Raw genomic sequence first — 21,230 nt, forward strand, 5'->3', positions numbered from 1 at the left:
GCCCAGGGTTTGTCTTGATCCCCGACAGGCATGCCGAAATATGCCTTGTAGGCCTCACACATCTTAGCAGATGCTTCCACGGAGTACTTTTTCGCTCTTGTCTTGATAAATTGGCTGCAGACATAGCAAAATGCGTCTGCCGGATGCTTGCAGCCTCTTGATGCCATCTCAGAAAAATGCAGATATGTATCCACTTAGGCAGCTGGAACTAAACTGAACTGGTGGGCTTAAGGCCCCTGTATTTATACTACTATTTATATTACTGGAAAGTTCTAGAAAGTTCTAGAAGTTACTCCAAGTTTACTCAGCACTGAATCTATCTGGAATGTTCTGGAAAATAGGTAAATTTCAAAATATCACTGTCCTGGTCACAAAAGCAAAGTTTGTGGGGAATAATAGTCATTTTCTATACTTTTGAGGCATAAGCAATTAGGAAATGACACTTACTACCCAGGAAAAAAAAAAAAAAAAAAGTTACACGGTGTAAGCAATTTGCTATAAAGTATTTTTTTCAGATTGCCTTAGTGTTCTTGTTGGTCTATTTTAAAACACAATGTCACTATAGAGTCTAGACAATGTAGCTTTTTTATTTAACCGTCCTCAAGTAATCACATTAGCTTTGAATAACCCGGGAACAAAAGCATCTCTTGTGCGTGCATTACCCCCAGAGTTAGGAAGGGTATTGATTAGTAATTCCTTTCAGCCATGTTGTACATAGTGGTCAACTTCAGTGGTTCCCTTCAATGGAAGAGACTAGTATTATAAGAGAGGGGGGTTGAAAAAATGTTTTACTTTGAAATGCTGTTTTAATTGTTTCAGTCCATGCTTTTTTATATTTTGTATTTTCTGGTTGATTTTTTCAAGAACTGCAGTGTTTGGACGACCCTTTTGTAATCAATATAAATGAGTGGGTTTGGATTTAATAAAAACATATCAATAAAATCTGCCTCAAGAAGCAATTGATCCACTAAAAACTTAAATGTATTTCTGTTAAAAACAAAAACACACTTTTTTTCTTTTCTGTTTAAATCAAAAGCAGTGTTTTCATAGTCTTGGATATTCGATAAAAGTACAAATGTAATGATAAAAAGAAAAACAATAACTTCAGAAACTACTATGAATCAGAAATTCGGTTTCAGAAATACAGACTCTTAGTAACAATAAATTAAAAACAAACAAAGTTAGAATAGCAAAACCATTACTATGAGATACCATGCAAAAAAAAACAAACCAAAACACAGCTCTTTTGAAATGATTGACCAAAAGTTTAGACACAGTGGAATTTGTTACACAAAAACACAGTGGCTCAAAAGATATGCAAGATTTGGTTTGGTTTGCCCACAGTAATAGGGTTCAAGTCTGTATACTGTATCTACTGTAACCAAGTACTTCCTGTAAATCATGGCTTAGAGGTATCCCACAGAACACTGAGACATAGTATTGGTTCCTAATTCTAATAATTCCTATAGCTAAAATGTATGCAACTACGCCCAACACTCTATATACAAAGAAACGCTGTTAAAGATGTGAACGCCATCATTTATTTTTACCATGCAATAGTTCCACTTTTCCAAAAGGAAATGAACACTATTTCCATGATGTATTTGAATGTAATAGTATGGTCTAGATGAAGTATTCGTTTAAGATTATCATAATACATGACTCTGAACAGTGCATTTTTTTTTTTTTTAGTATTGAAACATTTCCCTTTTTTTTTTTTTTTTTTAATTCCACGTTGTAAAGTTGAGTAAGTTTTGCACCAGAGCCTTTTACCACGAGTGTGGTTTAATCTGATTGTGGATTTAGCTGCTCTACTCACTCACCCAACCTGACGCCCTCCAAATAATTCCAAACAAGCGCCACGGACATGAAAATGAAAACAAATGCAGCATACAGTACACTGAGACTCAGTGCACATTAAGGCGCTCTTTTGCAGGTACGTGTGTCCAGTATGTCTGTGTGTCAGGGTACTGCAGAATTGTAGCCTCTTGTTTTGTGGGTCTTCCCCTCCAGATTCTCCGCCCAGCATTGCTGTCTGCAGTTCTGCCCTAAGGTTAGAAGGGCAAACTGTTACGAAGCACAGCCAGCAAGGTTAAACTACACAAAATTATATTATTTCTAGCAGTATTATTCTAGCGCTTTTCCTCCAGGCCTTTCTCATAAATCTGTAACCGCACGTGCAACCCCAAACTTAGCGTGTCAGCCGGGTGCATGCTTGGCTTCTGATGATGGGTTTTATGAGTCGTGTTATTTCTCCGTTTTGTGGAAGCTATTCAATCTACATTAGTGTCAAACCTACTGCAGCTCCTTTTTCTTCTAGCGTTCACGGTGAAGGGATAGGACTCTGATAAAGGAGTCAAGCTGATAACTTAAGGTTTAAGGGGTCATTATCATTTTGGACAATTAGACACTTTTATGCCAGTGACATAGTAACATTTAATCAGCCTATCTGCTGTCTGTAAAACACACCAAGGCACAGTTTGTATTTTTCAGCCAGAAATGAATTTGGCTCTGGCTACCGGCAGCGCTTTGCTGCAAAAGCGTCACAAGTTGTGGTTTGGCAAAGTGTACTTTCGGAAACGCATTAAGCAAATGGTCCAGTGATGGTTAGCAAAGGAGCCCCAGAAGAGTGATAAGGGATTGAAACATCTTCATTATATCTATATATCAAAAACGATTGCTGCTGCTGCTCAGTGTGCGCGTTCTTTACTGAGAAGTTCTTATGAAATAACCACCAGGGAGAAGTAGTGGTAACAAGCCACTTCTCCATTATTGTTGCGACAGTGGTGATCTGGGGACAATGATATATGGAGGTGTTTTTTTTTTTTTTTTTTTTTTAACTTTACCCCTTGTGTCTGAAGGTTTCAGCTCAAGTATCATTTTACATTTTTTGCTCAACAAAATGGAACCACAGTTGCAATAAATGGCCGAATATTTTTGCCCCCCCCTGTTTTATTTTAATATATAATTAGTCACAACCGTTTTGGACTGACAAACTGCTGGTTTAGGACAGAATACCAGTGTCTTAAAACTTTTAATTACGTCTTTGGATGCACAAAGTCAAAAGGTAGTATTTGCATTGTGCTGTGTGGTCCAGTGGTTAAAGAAAAGGGCTTGTAACCAGGAGGTCCCCGGTTCAAATCCCACCTCAGCCACTGACTCATTGTGTGACCCTGAGCAAGTCACTTAACCTCCTTGTGCTCCGTCTTTCGGGTGAGAGGTAGTTGTAAGTGACTCTGCAGCTGATGCATAGTTCACACACCCTAGTCTCTGCAAGTCGCCTTGGATAAAGGTGTCTGAAAACAATTCAATCAGCCGCTATTGTTACTTATGCAGCCGCGCCTGAGTAAGAGTGGACACACGCTTAATCGAAATCACGCACTCTTACAGGTGGATGAGAATTGTGAAACTAGTCACACTGTAAACTTTGTGCTGCTAAACAAAAATTAAATATTTATAGAGAATATATAATACCGTTAAAAAAAACAAAACAAGATTTATCTTACCTTTTTATTTTGTATTTCAAGCCTTTGCATAAACCCATTTTTATTCTGAGGGGAAACCGAACCAGAAGCAGCCCGATCTCCACACAACCCGCAAGAAAACCATTTCAATAAATACATAAGTTGTGGGGTTGAGAAACGAGATGAGGAAAACATACAGTACTAATGTACAACAACTCTACCCATCAAAGAGGAAGGAACACACACAGAACAATCGGCACCACATACATGTAATACAACCTTTAGGATCACTGAACCTAAACATACATTAAATTATAGTGAATGAGAAAATACAAGCACCCCTTTAAATGCAGAACGGTAGCACTTCAGAACATTAATGGACTGTGACATAACCCCCCTATTGTGAAGACAGTATCTTCTTTACTCAGTGTTCTGTAGTTTTCGGAAAGCAGTTTATCACACTGTGGTTCGATAGTAGTACAGCAGTCCTGTCCAGGGCAAGGTTTTGTTGTAATCAAATCCTAAATTATGCATATAAAATCTGCATACCTTCCAAATGCACACAAAAAGGAGTTGCTTAAAAAAAAAAAAAAATCTGCCATCATTTGTCTGGGTGTAGCCTGTAATCTAATTTATTTCAAATGTTATATTGTGATATACATAACAAAAATTGGGCCCAGAAGAACTTTGTTACCCGACTGACCTTTTGGAGCCAAGAGTAAAAATTGAGAAGTCGGTTACAATGTGGTGACATTGCTGAAGAACTGGTGGCTTATTACTTCCTTTTGCTTAGTCATTCACTTGCAGTTTTTTTTCTTTGACAGTATTGCAGCAAGTATGTTATAAAGTTCTTCGACCTGCTGATCAGCAATTTGCTATAAAGTATTTTTTTCAGATTGCCTTAGTGTTCTTGTTGGTCTATTTTAAAACACAATGTCACTATAGAGTCTAGACAATGTAGCTTTTTTATTTAACCGTCCTCAAGTAATCACATTAGCTTTGAATAACCCGGGAACAAAAGCATCTCTTGTGCGTGTATCACCCCCAGAGTTAGGAAGGGTATCGATTAGTAATTCCTTTCAGCCATGTTGTAAATAGTGGTCAACTTCAGTGGTTCCCTTCAATGGAAGAGACTAGTATTATAAGAGAGGGGGGTTGAAAAAATGTTTTACTTTGAAATGCTGTTTTAATTGTTTCAGTCCATGCTTTTTTACATTTTGTATTTAAGAACAGCAGTGTTTGGACGACCCTTTTGTAATCAATATAAATGAGTGGGTTTGGATTTAATAAAAACATATCAATAAAATCTGCCTCAAGAAGCAATTGATCCACTAAAAACTTAAATGTATTTCTGTTAAAAACAAAAACACACTTTTTTTCTTTTCTGTTTAAATCAAAAGCAGTGTTTTCATAGTCTTGGATATTCGATAAAAGTATAAATGTAATGATAAAAAGAAAAACAATAACTTCAGAAACTACTATGAATCAGAAATTCGGTTTCAGAAATACAGACTCTTAGTAACAATAAATTAAAAACAAACAAAGTTAGAATAGCAAAACCATTACTATGAGATACCATCCAAAAAAACACAGCTCTTTTGAAATGATTGACCAAAAGTTTAGACACAGTGGAATTTCTTACACAAAAACAGTGGCTCAAGATTGGGTTTGTGTTTGCCCACAGCAATAGGGTTCAAGTCTGTATACTGCATCTACTGTAACCAGGTACTTACTGTCATGACTTGTAGTGGTATCCCACAAAACACTGAGATATAGTATTGGTTCCTAATTCTAATAATTCCTATAGCTAAAATGTATGCAACTACGCCCAACACTCTATATACAAAGAAACGCTGTTAAAGATGTGAACGCCATCATTTATTTTTACCATGCAATAGTTCCACTTTTCCAAAAGGAAATGAACACTATTTCCATGATATTTGAATGTAATAGTATGGTCCAGATGAAGTATTCGTTTAAGGTTATCGTAATACCTGACTCTGAAGAGTGCGTGTTTTTTTTTTTTTTTTTTAATTCCACGTTGTAAAGTTGAGTAAGTTTTGCACCAGAGCCTTTTACCACGAGTGTGGTTTAATCTGATTGTGGATTTAGCTGCTCTACTCACTCACCCAACCTGACGCCCTCCAAATAATTCCAAACAAGCGCCACGGACATGAAAATGAAAACAAATGCAGCATACAGTACATTGAGACACAGTGCACATTAAGGCGCTCTTTTACAGGTACGTGTGTCCAGTATGTCTGTGTGTCAGGGTACTGCAGAATTGTAGCCTCTTGTTTTGTGGGTCTTCCCCTCCAGATTCTCCGCCCAGCGTTGCTGTCTGCAGTTCTGCCCTAGGGTTAGAAGGGCAAACTGTTAGGAAGCACAGCAAGCAAGGTTCAGCTTCACAAAATAATTAAAACAGGCCAGGACCATGGGACACACTTAACTAATCCCAAGGCAAAAGGGTGCGAGGTGAAGTGAGCCTATTGGGTGTAGAAAACAGAAGGTTTTTAAAAGCTTAGTTTAACAGAATAGGGTTTCAGGTATTCTAATATCAACTTATTATCAAATAAGATAATAAATCAATACATTAATAGAAGCAGCTGTAAAACACTGTTTGGTATTATTGCCTAAGACAGTTAGCATTGTGAAACGTTTACTTTAGGTTGTAGATATGTAAACTACATCTGTAAACAACTACAAACTGCCTCTCTCTAAACTACGTTTTAAAAAAACAACAAACATGAATTTGGCATATTTATTGGCAGTACAACCAGCTCTGTGTTCTTCCACAGCTTCAGATTCAGTACCTCTTTGCACTGCTCCCATCAGACCTCTGTGGAGCAGCCACTCAGTGCACCGTCAGGCTTATTCTGCAATTCAAATAAAAACACCACCATTGGAAAGGTTAACAGACAGCAGTAATGCACCATGGCAAATGGCTTCTTGAGACTTTACACTGGCAATGCATAACTGAGGTGATTTTCTAGTACGCTAGCTTCTCGTTAATCCAAAACATTTGGGACGGAACCCTGTTCATATTGGTGATTTGTTTGGATTGCTGATTGTAACCTGTACCACACTAACATGCCATGCTTTCGAGAGCTGTTGTGAGCATGCATTTCTTTTGAGAACAAGGCATTCAACATTTAAGTGCATGAGAATGTGAACAGAGACACTGAATTTTCACGTACACAGTACGGTTTAAAACGTTTTGTCATTTTTTTATTGGTTCAGTGCAAAATTAAAAGCAAATAAAGTATGGGTTAGGCAAACCTAGCAGAAATTAAGAGGTAATGAAGTGGATTTTGAATTTATTTCACTTCAAAATCAGGATTCTTTATTGGATTACACATGCTGCTTCAATATCGCAGCGAGGACATTCAGAACTGAATGTTGAGATCATGCCACTTTCATCCAAGCTTTCATTTTTTCCATTCCCTTTAGCTTGGTGACATTTTGGATGCAAAAAGCAGGAGAGAAAGAGAAATGTCTTTTACAATCCTTCCAATACTACGCATTTAATAAGTTATAGGCACGAAAGTGTACAACTCGCTTTCACTGAAGAGGAGGAGGGATCTGGCAGTAGAACAAGCCATTTAAATTCTGCATGCCAGAATGGACTGGGCTCTAGCCAAGTGGAAGCTGTGTCTGTCTTTTAAAACAGATGTGCGCTTTCTTTGCTGGTACAGGAATCGGCAGCTGGGTTTTCAGTCAGTATCTTTAATATCCTCTGCAGTCTAACATTAGAACTGATCAGAGGTCCGAATTCAAGGAACTGAAAAAATTTCAACCCTGAGCTTTTCTGCTATTCGTCATATTTAAAAAAAAAAAAAGAGCAAATAGCAAGACTTTCTCACGCCATTGAAATGGTTGCCAATTCAATAGGAGAAGTGAACATTCAGAGCGATGGATGAATGCATGCATGGACTATTCAGATACAAGCAATGCTGTTGCTGCTGCAGTAGCTCACCGTCCCAGCGTGCTGTGCTGCTGTCTTTATCTCTGGAGTTGTGGCGGAGGAGGACCTGGGTTTGTAGTGCAGGTGAGGGGCTCGTCTGATGAAGTCATGCTGGGGCTCGGGGGAAGGGCTTGGTTTGGAGCACAGGGAGGAGACGGAGGATGTCTCTTCAGCCTCTCCTCCAACCACGGAGAGGCAGCTGTGATCCGAGCTGCTGAACCCACTGATGCTCTCGCCAGAGGACTCCGAGCTGTCCACTGCAAACCAAAAGAGGGGGTCACAGTACAGGAGACTGGATTCCGCCTTTCATTGGGGTTTGGATATCTGCTTCAGCCTTGTGACCAACATAATAAACAGTGGATCCTATTCAGAGAACATTAAGTATTTTAGACATTTTAAACATTCTCTTAGATTAAACAAACATTGAGAATAAGTTTAAACCTTGAGAATAAACACTAAAACCCACAGATTCCCAGAACTGCAATCTTAATTTAATTAATCAACGATGGCTTTTAGTCTTGAACTAAATGACTACAAGCTGTTTCCTCAAGGGAGCCTAGTTTTAACGTGAAAGATTATAAGTAATGCTGGCACAGAACTGCGGTAAGGGCCAGTACAGGTAAGGATCATGCTTACACAGGAGGTGGAGGGGCTCAGCCTCATTGTCCAGCTCATCCTCCTCCAATCCGCCCAGCGCTCTGTAACAGCCCTGGCTCGCCTCGCCTTGCCTTGATTGGCTGTAGTAATAACCGTGGGGAGGGAGGGACCCCCGCCCCGAGGAGGATGAGGAGTGGCTGCCAGAAGATGACGCGCTGCTTCCTGAGCCAATCGAGTTTGGTCTCTGAGAGAGAAGGTGTTCGTAGGAGGCGGGGAGAATGGCAGGAGGCAGTGTTTTACATTCTGGAAAGAAAGTGCAACGAGAACGTCGTCAAAACTAGTTTTGTTTCAGCACCGCCCAGTTCCTTTAAACAATGTGACACTTACAAAATAGATGGATTTATAATTATCTGACATTTATTATGGAATTTGTAAGTAGGTGGTTTTTATTTACAAAATGTTTCTTTAACCAGTTCAGAGTTATCAGTTGAATCATACAATGAATCAACTAAAAGATCAAATGCTAGGTTAAAGATATTACAAGGCATAAACAGTTATTACAATTCTATTAACTAGGTAATTACCAGTGATTCTTGCTGTAACATGGTAACTACTGTGCAATTACACTGAAGTAGCCTTGAACAACATTTTGTCACTTAAATGATAAGAGCATGGAGCAGGTCATTACAATTACACACTTGGTATCATGCAAGAGCAAAATTACACGATCACATCCCGTCATTGAAAGTGCCATCTCTAGCGAGGTACAGACAATGTATTTTGTTTACTTTAGCATTTGCTTTTCATTGAAATAACTAGGGTAGTCATCCAGGCCAGTGGATGGCGCTGTACCTTTTCCTGCCGGGACGCAGTTGATAGCCCTGTCACTGATGGCCGCCTCGCTGTGTTTGATGTCCATAAAGGGTTTGCTGCCGATTCCCATGAACACCCTCTCTTGCATTCGGACTTCTGTAGGAGAAAGGCGGATAGGAAACAACATAATAAAACTCCAGTCTGCATTGCTAAAAGGTTAACCTTTCCAATCAGGGTTCACAGTGCTAACTGTGCTTACTTGGCACTGTTTACAGGGCAGAGAGGCTTGGCATTCTTGGCATATTTTTATTGGTAATTATATGGCATCAGTAGTGTAATACTTACCCTGTCGTATGTGAATTATTGTCAAACATTAAATTATCTAGAAAGTAGCATTAAAATAAATAAAATGTTATAAAACATACAGAAAATATTTTTCAAATCTAACCCAGATGTGTAGCTCGTGGGCATTAAATCCAAACCAGATTGTGACGAACACTTCATTATTGTAGACAGGCTTTTTGCTATTTCATGGCAGATCTAGGCTACAGCACTCGCCTCTGTTGCGGAGGGCTTGTTCCCAAAGGATCCTCTCCAGATCCTTGGTCCAGGCGTCCTTCACCTCTGCTGAGGCTGCCTGGAAGGTGTAGGTGTCCTGGGATTTCCTCCGCCGGAACCAGATCTCGAAGCACAGCCCGCTGTCTCCAGCGTTGTGGGTCATCCCGATATCAGAGGTCTGGGGGGAAAAAAAAAATAGGTCTCCTTAATTGATTACGGTAAATTATCAATATTAAATCTGCACCAGCATATACCAAGCAAGTCCTCATCTATAAATGGATACATATGGAAATCACATATGGAACCACAGAGAATTGTAATCTACCCACAGGAAATTGAACGCTTACCACATCAGTCATATTTTGAACTTGAAAACTTTTGTATGGGAGTTTATATTTTATAAAACCTTTACTGGCTCAAAACGGATATTCAAATGGAGTCTTACTTCCAGACCTGTGACAGCAATGCCCTGGCACTGTCCACCGCTGGTACGATCAAGGATTACTGTATATACCGTGTGTTAGAATGCGAGACATCATTCAGCTGTACCTTGAAGGACTGTTTGTAGAGGTATACATCGTTCCCCACGTCTGTTTTTTTGGTTTTGCTGAAGAGGATTAGATCCTGGAACAGGAAGATGTGACGGAAACACTTCCTCTTCCTGTAGGACACAAGGAATTCGTCCTGTCGGATGAGCTGGCCCTGCTCCTTCATGTTCACCTGCAGAGAGATACAGGGCAAAGTTCAGTACAGTGGAGGGATCCCACAAACACATTTCTACCATTTTTTAAAAATAATCAAATCTAAGAAAAAAAAAGTCAAGTAGACAAATGTTTCAGCTAGTGCCTTTTTAAATCAGTGCAATTGGAATCTTCTGTTAGAAATTCCAGTATGTCGAAAATAGAGAGCTGGTCCCAATTGAGGATGATCTTTAACAAACTGACTGACCAGAGAGTTAGTGGTTAATAGATGGTGTGGGCAATACTGCACAGACAAAAGGTAGAGAAGCCAGCAGTGTGGTCCTAATTAACTGGTACATGTTGTTCCCCCTAAGCAAGCTAGTATTAATACCAAGCCAGTTACAAGGAGCAGCTGTATGATAACAGGATAACAATAACTGATGGCTGAAGTGTGACAAGCTTCCTCGTGAAGGCTGAGGAAAGTTTCTGTGGACACATCTGGTCTTTAAATGATATTGCCTGAGCAAGGGCCCTGGTTCAAAAGGACTGGTTACAAGCGGCTGTTCTTACGTCGCAGTCGTGGATGTCGTCCATGGCGAGCAGGTCGTTTCCATGGCGCAGCTGGAAGCGCACGACCTCGAGGGCGGCCTGCAGCTCGGCTCTCTCCTGGCCCCGCTCCGGCCCGCACTCCTTCACCATGTCCTGCAGCAGCAGGTTGTACTTGCTGATTCTCTGCACTGGCTTCAGCAGGTACGACAGCAGGTCCATCTTATCTCCCAGCTCCAGCTGTTTGTTCTGCACTCAGTAAGGGAGAAAGACAAGCACACCACAGGTCACACACTTCATTTTACATGGCAAAAGAGTTCTAAAGTTTCAGTATCTTGCATGGAAATCATTTATACAAGCATTCTAAATGGCATTCCCGAGACTGACCAATTAGCTGGACAGTTGTTTTTAGTTAGTTTTCCAGTAATGCACACGCAGTTCTGCAGTGTTGAGACAGGTTCAATTGTATGTCAGAATTCCAAATGTTTTGTTTATCTGCTTATATGCCAGTTGAATTTGGTCTCACTTTATGTAAATGCAGAATAATAAAAGTAGAATTGAATAAGTATTCTGAATAATGATTATTTGTGTGTCTGTAAACAGTGCCCTGCACAAGCTACAAGCTAGAGTAAGTCAGTTGTATTACTACAGCATGTAGACAAACAAATATCTAGATAAATACTTTACACCTTATTATTCGGATTACCTTAAAGAAGTCCTGAGCATAGTTTATCAGCAGAGCATCAGACCGGGGTTTGTTTTTGCTGTACAAAGCATAAAGACCAAAGCTTTCTTTCTGAAAAGTAAAAGAAAATGCAATGTGAAAAAACAGTTGAATGTTTCAGCTGTGCCACCGGTAGAACATGAAAATGAACCAGTGTAAAACCTGGTAGGACTACAGCAAGCGAGGGTAATAAAGCTTCAGTGAGACCGTACTCTATCGTGTGTATCGCTTACATGTCGGAGGAAGCTTCGGCCCACCCGCAGCGGCTCTTTGAGGCTGCCCTCCAGCTCCTTGAGGAAGAAGTGCCGGTGGAAGTCGTACAGCTTCTCCAGGTTGCCGAAGATGAGTCCTCGCTGGCCCCGCAGATCCTGCGGCAGGTCCAGGCGCTCCATCTCTGGGAAGTAGTGTGTGATGATGTACTCCAGCGAGCGCACATAGTCCCTCTCCGTCAGCAGCAGCTCCTCCATGATGCACTGCAGCTTCCTGCAAACGCACAGAGCGAGCCCCAGTCAATTCAGGGGTTCCTGAATTGAAATCCCAGCTCCGTCACTGATTCACTGCGAAATCTATGAATTATAGCATCATTATCTCATTTTTAAATTTAAAAGTCTGAGGTTGGGGCTAGATGTAAACAAAAACACTTTAAAACAAGTAGGCGTTGGATATAAAATATGTAAGCGTTTTACCGTTTCTAATGCCTAGCTCCAAAAAACATGGAATATAGCAACTGAAACCTTTGGATTAATGTCATCGGGACTAAAGGTGAATTCCTGGATCTCAAAGCATGGTGGAGAACTTGTGAAGATTGCAAATCCTGGAGAATGCACTGCCCAGGGCCATCATTAACCTCAAAGGCAGGTCACAGACCAATGTTTCTTGGTCTGTTGTGGGACCAACACATTGGCAAGATAATCTGACAGCACAATGTTTGTTGCTGGTTCCACAAGATCTACTAAACAAGCCATTGTGTGACCGCAACCCCCTTTCTGAGCAATGCAGAAGAAAATCCCAGTGAGGAGCCAACCCACCCAAATGAGCACAATAGGGAGGCAGTTACTGCCCTGTACCTGTGAAGCTTCCTTGTAGGCTTTGTAAAAAAAAACAAAAAAGAGGAAGAGATTATGAGTTTGAAACACAGGCACAGATCTTAGGAAAATGAATAGATCGGCATTAAAAACTGTGGTGAATATAAAGAATTTAGTCGAAAATTGTTGTAGCGGTTGTATTTCAGGTATTTAATACAAAACATGCCATCAGATTTCTTGAAAATCTAAGATCTTTCTGCTAATGCCACCATACAGGCTTATTCAATACATTCATCAGAAACATGAAAGCAATTTAATCCACAGATTCCAATCATGGCTATGGTAACGCAAGCAATATAGTTAGGGGTAATGACTTTCAATTGCAAGATGGTTAATTACTTTGTGTCACTGCTGAATGGCACAGTATTATTTATAAATGCTCTTTAACTTTGGTGCACATAGTAAGGATACTAACCAATAGTTCCCAGAGTGCTCCCCTGGTTCACTAGGCCCTGGATCCCCTGCTGTTCCCAGTGTCTGGGGAACCCTGGGACTGGCAGCTGGCAGTGAGGACACTCTGGTCAGGTCAACGGTGCAGTCACCCGTGGGCCTGGAACACGAGTCTTCAGAGCAGAAGCTGCCGTGTCGAGATATCTGGAACTGCTGAGCAGCCTCTAGGATCTTCCTCGAGGGATGACCTCGTATTCGAGTGGAAGGAGAGGCCAGGGGGTCCGTATGGGAGGACAGGGAGCAAGACGCGCTGGACTCCTCACTGAGGGACCTAACCAGGCCCTGCTGCCATGAAAACCACTCGCAGGTCGGGGAGGCCACACGTGCGAAATCCAGGCCTTTGCTGGCTTCCCCGGAGCTCTTTGGAGTTGTCACTTCAGTCTTGTTGGATACTTGGTGGGCAGCCTCTTTTTTCAGGTTAGGGCCCTTTGAATCTTTGCTGTCTGGCTTGAATTTTAACTTGAAGCAAGTTACATTTGCGTAATCGTTTTCACGGTGTTGGTATTTTCTTCTTTCAGGCAGAGATTTGGGAGTTTTGACTGGGTGCTGTTGGTGTACAGGTCTTAAGTTCTCAGGGCCTTCACTGGTAGTGGGTGCTAATGGTGCCGGGCCTGCAGGTACTGGCCTCTTAGCCTCGGGTGAAGCTACCCTAGACTGCTGGGCCTTCTGTATATCCTGCAGCCTCTCCTCAAGTTGCTGCCTGACTTCCTGGCACTTGAGCCAGGCAACATTCCAAATCCGCATCCCCCTGGAACCTTTAAGGGTGTAGGCCTGAACCTTCACTTGTTGGAACTGCTCTGCTGAGAAGGCAGTGAAGTCCAGTCTGTACTTTTCAAGGGTCTTTAAGCTTTCTAGGCTGGTTGCTGAGCCGTTGCATGGATTGACTTTTTCCAGGAACTGTCTACAGTCTTTGGCAAGCTGTGTAGCCTGGAAAAACAAAAAGACAAGTATACCAAATCAGTTTTAAGTTTTTATTTTGATTTGTTTTATTAAACATCTGCTGCAATATAAAAATAATCCAAAATGTCCATCAGGAATTGGCAACACAACTTTCACTCTAGTATCCAATTGTTAGCAGTTCAGTAAAATTAGAAGAAGTCTTCAAAAAAATATGAACTCTGGTGTTTAAAAGCTGTTCTGTTGAATTCACCCACCTTCTCACAGAAGCGGTACAGGTTCACCATGGTCTCAAGCTGAGCCCGGCATTCCTGCGCCCTCGTCAGAAAGTCTGCCAGCCCTGATTTGAAGGTGTACACCATCATCCTGAAAACTTCGGCCTCGGGATAGGAAGAGCCTTGAACCTTCTCTGCCTCGGTCACCAGTGCCATAGCCTTGTGTTGCTGCTCCTTAACAAGAGCAAAACCCAACGTTAAAACGGGTCAGCGTTTAAAAACGTCAATATGCACCATCTCTTGGTAGCTCAGTGGTAATTGAGCCTTTTTTGAAAGTTTACCACCACAGTTCATATGCAAATCTATGGAAGCCTAGGTAAATACAACCATCTCTATCCAACCAGTAGAGGCTTAACTCTGTGGCTGGAGTACAGACACCATCTTGAACATACATCGCTATCAGAAACACAGGGCCACCACTGATTCAGACTCCACAGTCACAGGGGCCCCTCACAACTTACTGTGGCCTGGTCGAGGAACTGGTTAAAGTGGTGCAATGTCTGCTCCACTCTGTCCAGGGAATCCTCCACCGAATCGGCCTCCAGCAGCCGCTTCTCCCCCTCCGCATCGAACCACTCTCTGATCTGCAGGCAAGAGAACACGGACAGCACGTCAACAGTCAGTGCGTAATGCTAATGTAGAAAAAAGCGTGTACAACCTGTTGCCGTTGGTAACAGAACAGGTGTTACCTTATTAAATCTTCCCTCCAGCTCCCGGAGTTTGAGCAGAAAGTCGAGGTGCTGCAGGCCCTTGTTGGATTTCATCACCAGCATGTGAACCCTCTCCTCCAGCTGGTTATACAGCATGGTCACCGCGTCCATCGCATCGCTAGGGACAGGCCAATTGTATAATCCTTAATTGGGATACCAGAAAACTCTTCCTTAAATAACAAAACTAAAAACCTGTGCTGGAAGGGCCCAAGTTGCCCATCCATGCCCTAAGGTTGCTCAGTTGAAATTTTTATTTTTATAATATATTCACTGAAGAGTTTCTGAAGGTACAAAACTGTAGGACAGCCATCTCGTCTATGCCACTCCACTCCTATTCACGTACATCATGCTTTCTGTATTGGACAGAGGAAGCCCCATTTCTAGTTAGACCCCTATTTGCCATCCTCCCATGATGGAACAGTGGGAATAGTGGAAGTAGAATAATACTTGTCCTTTAGCCCAAGATTCCCAGCCCTATAAGCATTCTGATCCAGTCTCTCTCACCGGTAATCCTCGGAGTAAACTAATCGAGTCTCCTCCTTCTTCAGCCTGGCAAGTATAGCTCCACCCTCCCGCTGCAGGCCAACCAATCGTGCATCCTGCAGGACTGACATCATCATGGTCTTCTGCTCCTGAATGCACTGCTGCACATCCTTTTGACAATTAACATTGGAGTCAGTGAGCAAATACAAAGGTTGCATATAGAAGAAAGGTGTTTAAGACAATATATTCCTGGGTAGTACTTTTTATCCACTGCTTGCACTCAGCAATGCAACGCTAATATCCACAGAATGTGTTAGTAAGTCAGGCATCACTGGGAAGATTGGTTGTTCCTCGTTGTTTTTCAGGTGTAAATTGCCTTTAAGCAAAGTGGAATGAATTCAGATCATTCAGATGTGTGGTGCAGATAGTCACCAAGGTGTGGCTGTCAATTTAACAGAGAACATCCTAATCTGCATAATACAGTGTATGATATTGCTGCTGTCTTGAGTTATCAGTCCTGTATCCATACATAGGGTCAGCAGTGTGGAAAGAGTTGATCCAGAGAAAATCAGAAAGATGAATTTGTTTTGTTTTTTCCACCCAAAACACATTATGATCCCTAATGTATTATTAAAACCATTTTAGCATGAAGTAATAAAGTCAGAATCCACACACCTGAACAGTGTCAAGGCGTTTGTTGCTCTCAAACGTTCGGATGGCTTTGTGCAGCAAGCTCGAGGCCTCTCGTAGGTCTGAGAAGAAGGGATCCAGCTTCTGAAATGCAAACATGTGCAGGATATATTAACAGCAGACTCTGTGGTTCAACTGCTGTAGGTGCAAGAGCTTATGTGATTTAAAAGTGCAATTTCCTTACAGGCATTGTAAAGACTGAGGTATCTCCTCCATCATGAGACTATTATTGAAACCCTATGTTTACGACTGTCTAATCGAGGGTGTAAATTGGTATTTCGGAGGGAGATTTTCCCAATTTAAGTGAGAAAAGGTTCTATTTTTCATGACTCCAGTGGGCCCCTTTAGTTATCCTAGTAACGATTGCTGCATAGTACTTGGTAAAGGCATTATCAGAATCATTTTCTAAAAGGTCCTACCACCTCTCTCTCCAGCCTAGCCTCCTCGTACACAGTCCCCACCAATGCTCCCAATCCTGCCCTCCAGTGGCGAGTAGTCTGTGCTGTCCCAGTGAACCGCTGAAGGGATACAGACCTGCGGGAGCTGGAGCCAGTCGCTGTGGCTGTATGGAAGAGACCCATCCAGTTCTGCCGTCAGCTGGCTCCCATCAATGAACTTGTGTAGAGCCTTCAGCGAGGTCAGCACCTCCACCTGATAGAAGTGCATAGAAGACATGACTGTCTTGTGTTGCTGACTGAGGAGTCTGCTATGATATTAGAAAACGCCAAGGATTGAGATCAGTCTCTGTTTAGATCAATTAAACAGCCACCACCGTGTGCATTTTGTCTAAGCGCTCGTCCAGAGTGAATATAAATTACAGTACTCACCCTTTATAACGCTATAGTGGGGAGTCATAGTTACAAGACTGTGCTATTTGCATGTTATAACCGATTCCACACTATAACAGGGCGCGTTATAACGGGTGAGCACTGTATAAGTTAAAGTACTAAATTGTGACATTTTAAACTTTGAAAATATGTAACTTTCCAGTTGTGGATGTACTCACGGGGAGGCCTGGTTGTCTCTCCAGTCGAGTGCCGGTCTCCTTGTCCACCAGCACCAGGACACAGTGAAGCATGCGAGGGACCTGCTCCTGTGACATCAGGGCAATACAGTACTTAACATGCAGTCCACATACTTACACATCATTGTCACACAAGTGATTTATCTAATGTTGATCCAGCTCATTTGTCATGTCATTTGCCCACAATTGAAGATTAGGAATTGGCTGAAATTGGATGAAAGCTCACCAGCTGCTTTTTTTTCTTTTCGTCTAGTACCAATTTATGATATAAAAAATTAAAGAGCTTCATAAATATTACAATAGACTTTAACAGTGTTTGGCTCTAGGAGCTGTATTATCAATCTTCTTTATATACCCTCCCCTCACCAATGTGCTTCAATACTGCCCCCTGTGATCAGAAAGGGTAGTTTGCTAATTATTCTATTTAGCCCTCTTGTTTTAGAGCGTGATAACAACAGTGTTAGCCCTGTTGGAATGGCATGCATACAGTTCCCAGTGCTCCATGTCCCTGGCTGTGGTTTGATGGAGGTAAGCCCTGCATACCTGTGCCATTGACAAGGCTTTATACAGGGCTAGAGGAGGGGGCTGCTTCCTTGCATCTACGACAATGGTCATTCCACGCTCTCTGACGTCTTTCCTGGAAATGCACAGAAAACAAAGTTACACATGCTGTGCACACAGAACATGACCACCTTGAGAATTAAAATGAGAATGCTTAACAAGCAAAGACCAGGCAGGCAATGAGCAAAAGGATTATTTTTCTTTGAAATAACCAGCTTCATCACACTCGTTACATTATTGAATACAACCTGCTGCAGAGATTAAAAAGAAATAGTGTAATTTGTTTCACATACAAGGTGTGCTGCCCTTTGCTCCCCCTTTGAACTTGCAATTACGATACCCCTTGGACAGAGCCTTTCAATTCCACAGGCTATACTGCCACCTTGTGGCATAGAGATATAACTACAACAACTGCAGCACAGTGGATTGATCCAGTACACACACGACACAGAGTGCGACTGCTATGAGTCATACCTGGGAATGGAGTTGAAGTAGAGGAGGAGTTTGGAGAGCTCGGTGCTGGTGGTGGCTGCTGATCTCCAGGCTGTGTGATCGCTGCACACCTGAACCACTGCCCTCCCTGCCTTGTCTCTGCTGCCTGCATGGGGAGGACTCCATTACTGCTTTCTCAGAACAGGGATTCACTCTGCTGGGGGGTAACCAGCCTCAGCCGTGGCAGCTAAGACTGGCTGGATTCATACAGCATCGCAACATCTTATAAACAGTGCAACTCAAAATAAAGCCCAAAGTAGAATACTTTTAAAGCTATGTTTCCTACTTTGTATCCATGTTTTAATGTCAGCCCCATCTTTAAACAATATCTTTTAATAAAGTACCGCGTCTCGTAATGCTGAACGACACACCAAAGGCTGAAGTTGTTAATGATGTTGCTCACTTTAAAGAAATAGATGCAGGAAAAATGATCTGGAAAAAATGATCTGAAAAATCACCAAAAATGCACAAGTGGGCCTGCATAAGATGTAATACACATGAGAAAAAAATACACAATGGTAGATCCTTAAAGGTGAAACAAGCTCCATTGTAAATATGTACTTATTTTTGGCAAAATCCCCAACTTTCTGACCCTTTCCCTTTGGATGTAATTAAACTGGTTCGTAAAGTGTAATAACAAACTTCATAATAAAACCTGTGACACCGCTTAATCTCCAGATCTCCCGCACCTGGTAGACACATGATGCCTGAGTGAAGAATCTGGCTGCATGGCCCCTGAGAAGTAGCTGGCGCCACCCTCCTGGTCACTGCGGTCCGCGGCCTGTCTACAGACAAGTCCTGTGGGCCTTTTTCACTGCCTGCCCCGGCAAGGGAGGCATCTGCTTGTGCCGTGCAGGTGGGACTGGCATCTTTGAAAGAAAGAAAGAAAGAAAAAGAAAGAAAGAAGCCACAGGTATTGTTTCATCAGTTACCAATGTAGGCTGACAATTTGATCAAAGCTGTCTTAGGGGCAAGTTTTTGAATGAAGGTATGACATCATTTTCCTGTCTAAGAATCCTACATGTGAAAAGAAGAACAATTGTGACAAAACTGTACAAAAATAAACCTTTTTTTGTCATGGATTAGCAGTTGTAGGTTCTATGTCTTCAGTATATTACTGTTGAACCTGACAGAAAACACATATTGTGATTGAATAAAACTGCAGAAGGAGAAATCACACACGCAAAAGGTGACGTCACAACTAACCCTACTGCAGCTACAAGTAGCGCAAGCAGGGAAAAGGTTGCCCACTCAGTCATGATCTAATACAGGGGGGTATGGCACACACAAACACACACAGGGAGCCACAGGAGAATGCATCCTCCCACAGTGCCAGCTTCCCTTTTGTTGTCCCCTCTGAAGCTGTGACATGCCCTGGTAAAGTGATGGATTGTTTTACCCCCCCCACCCCCACCCCACAGGTGACCAATTCATCTAAATATTAACCTCACAGGCTTGCCATGCTTCAGGGCTTTTTATGAGGCTCTGTAAAAAGTTATTATTACAGAGGGCTGCATGCAGCTCTGAGCAAGAAGCCCACCAGTGTCACCGAGGTATGTAACACAGAGGGTGGGGGCGGGACATGAAAGGGCATGGGGGTGAGGTCACATTACAGATGGAATTGGAAGCCTCTACAAGCATTCTACAAGGATAATAATAATAATAATGTACAATAGCAAGACAGTTTGATTACTTTCATCTTTTACAGTGGGTAACAGGTGATGTAGGATTGTGTTGTTCCACAGCAAATGGTACAGGGAGATATTTAGCATTGCATTAAATACATTTGGTTATTTCCTAATCACTATGTACGTATCAATTTAATGTCTTCTCATTTTCCGCAGTATTTTATTCTTTAAATAGTCAATAAAAATAATGAAAGATTAAAAGTTGGCAGGAAACAAACACTGCAGCTCATCAATCCCAGCAACAACCAGCAGGTAGCGCTACACCCCACAAATTCAATTTTTTTTAATATATATATATATATATATATATATATATATATATATATAGCCCATTTGGACTAACTTTAAATAATACTGTGTAGTTTATTTGGAGACATTCATGGGCCCTGCCTAGTGTCTTGATTGCCCATGCTGAAGCAGCTGCTTAGCTGTTTAAGGCAAACTGTCCACTGTGCCTCCCCCCCTCCCCACCTCCCCACCTCCCCACCCCACCACTCGTTTATCCCGATCTCACCTAGCAGTAAATCGCTCAAGACTCGGGCAAGACTAATTACTGGTTAAATCTGAACACCACAAGGTACAACAAGCCTGCAGGGCAAGTGGTCCCATCCCTACAGTGACCCTTTCACGTGCCATCAGAACATCCGATTCCCAGAACACATTGGATCAGCCCCGTCTGTTCACTTACATTTTTCACATGCTGCTACCGGAAGTGCTATTTAGTGACTCCACATCACATAGCAGATACTCCAATGTACAGTAACCCCAGATATTTTGGTGGGAGTGTTATTTTTCTTTGGTGTGGAATGCCTCCCTTTCTATATATAAAAAGGCACTGAGAATGGGCTGCTAAGTGCTATGATTGTCTGGGTCTTTGCTGTCCCACAGGACCGCTAGTAACAGCACTGTCTCTAAAGCAAAGGAATGCCGAGTGAACAGGCAATAGACTCAGTAAATTCTATTTTGGCCCTGCCAATGCTCAGCGTCTATTGGAACTGAATGCAGCCTTTCCTGCTGGAGGTTGGGTAAAGAAGGCCAAAGAGGCTTCTAGAACCTCTTGAACAATCAGCCTTTCTTTTTAAAGTCGGCAGGATCACAGAGGGGTCTTTCTAAGTGTGCTCTTTGAGGGGGCGTTTAAATCGCTCCTACATTTCACAGGGCCATGCTATTGAGATTCCACTTTGTGTATATAAAAGGGGAAGGGTCCAGCGCTGTGATTCTGGTGCAGACAGCAGTGTGGGAGATGGTGGATTTTTATTTTTTTTATGGTAAAAGGGTGGAAGTTTCAGGTCTCATAAAAATGATTTTTTTTTTTTTAAATATCAGGTTCTCTTGATTTGATCAATCTAACCCCACCGGGATGGATTTTTTTAGATAATTTTGAAGAACCAGTAAATCCACCTAGATTGCAATAACCATGGATAATCTCTAAACATAAGTGGTTGATGCAATTCGGGTCCATTACATGGTGCTGTGAAATGCTCTAAAAAAAAAAAAAAGAAAAAAAGTCTGCCCTGGATTATCCCCGA

General features: G+C 41.9%; 1 protein-coding gene across 1 annotated transcript in view; it reads right to left on the minus strand.

Moving 5' to 3' along the window:
* Positions 1 to 3,496: 3,496 nt before the first annotated feature.
* Positions 3,497 to 21,230, minus strand: part of LOC117964424 (uncharacterized protein KIAA1755-like) — a 30,663-nt gene continuing 12,929 nt past the window's right edge. The window contains exons 4-24 of the mRNA XM_059003491.1: positions 18,703 to 18,882; positions 17,996 to 18,119; positions 17,504 to 17,597; positions 16,943 to 17,029; positions 16,471 to 16,587; positions 15,922 to 16,020; positions 15,268 to 15,416; positions 14,743 to 14,881; positions 14,515 to 14,637; positions 14,036 to 14,227; positions 12,847 to 13,808; positions 11,580 to 11,829; positions 11,329 to 11,418; positions 10,647 to 10,871; positions 9,946 to 10,116; positions 9,397 to 9,574; positions 8,878 to 8,994; positions 8,065 to 8,328; positions 7,441 to 7,685; positions 6,278 to 6,340; positions 3,497 to 5,818 (exon numbers count right to left, since the gene is read on the minus strand). Of these exons, the coding sequence (XP_058859474.1) occupies positions 6,296 to 6,340; positions 7,441 to 7,685; positions 8,065 to 8,328; positions 8,878 to 8,994; positions 9,397 to 9,574; positions 9,946 to 10,116; positions 10,647 to 10,871; positions 11,329 to 11,418; positions 11,580 to 11,829; positions 12,847 to 13,808; positions 14,036 to 14,227; positions 14,515 to 14,637; positions 14,743 to 14,881; positions 15,268 to 15,416; positions 15,922 to 16,020; positions 16,471 to 16,587; positions 16,943 to 17,029; positions 17,504 to 17,597; positions 17,996 to 18,119; positions 18,703 to 18,882 (3,851 nt within the window). The 3' untranslated portion in view covers positions 3,497 to 5,818; positions 6,278 to 6,295. The remainder of the gene's footprint in view (positions 5,819 to 6,277; positions 6,341 to 7,440; positions 7,686 to 8,064; positions 8,329 to 8,877; positions 8,995 to 9,396; positions 9,575 to 9,945; positions 10,117 to 10,646; positions 10,872 to 11,328; positions 11,419 to 11,579; positions 11,830 to 12,846; positions 13,809 to 14,035; positions 14,228 to 14,514; positions 14,638 to 14,742; positions 14,882 to 15,267; positions 15,417 to 15,921; positions 16,021 to 16,470; positions 16,588 to 16,942; positions 17,030 to 17,503; positions 17,598 to 17,995; positions 18,120 to 18,702; positions 18,883 to 21,230) is intronic.

This window comes from Acipenser ruthenus, chromosome 29 (genome assembly GCF_902713425.1).
Source record: "Acipenser ruthenus chromosome 29, fAciRut3.2 maternal haplotype, whole genome shotgun sequence".
NCBI lineage: Eukaryota > Metazoa > Chordata > Actinopteri > Acipenseriformes > Acipenseridae > Acipenser > Acipenser ruthenus.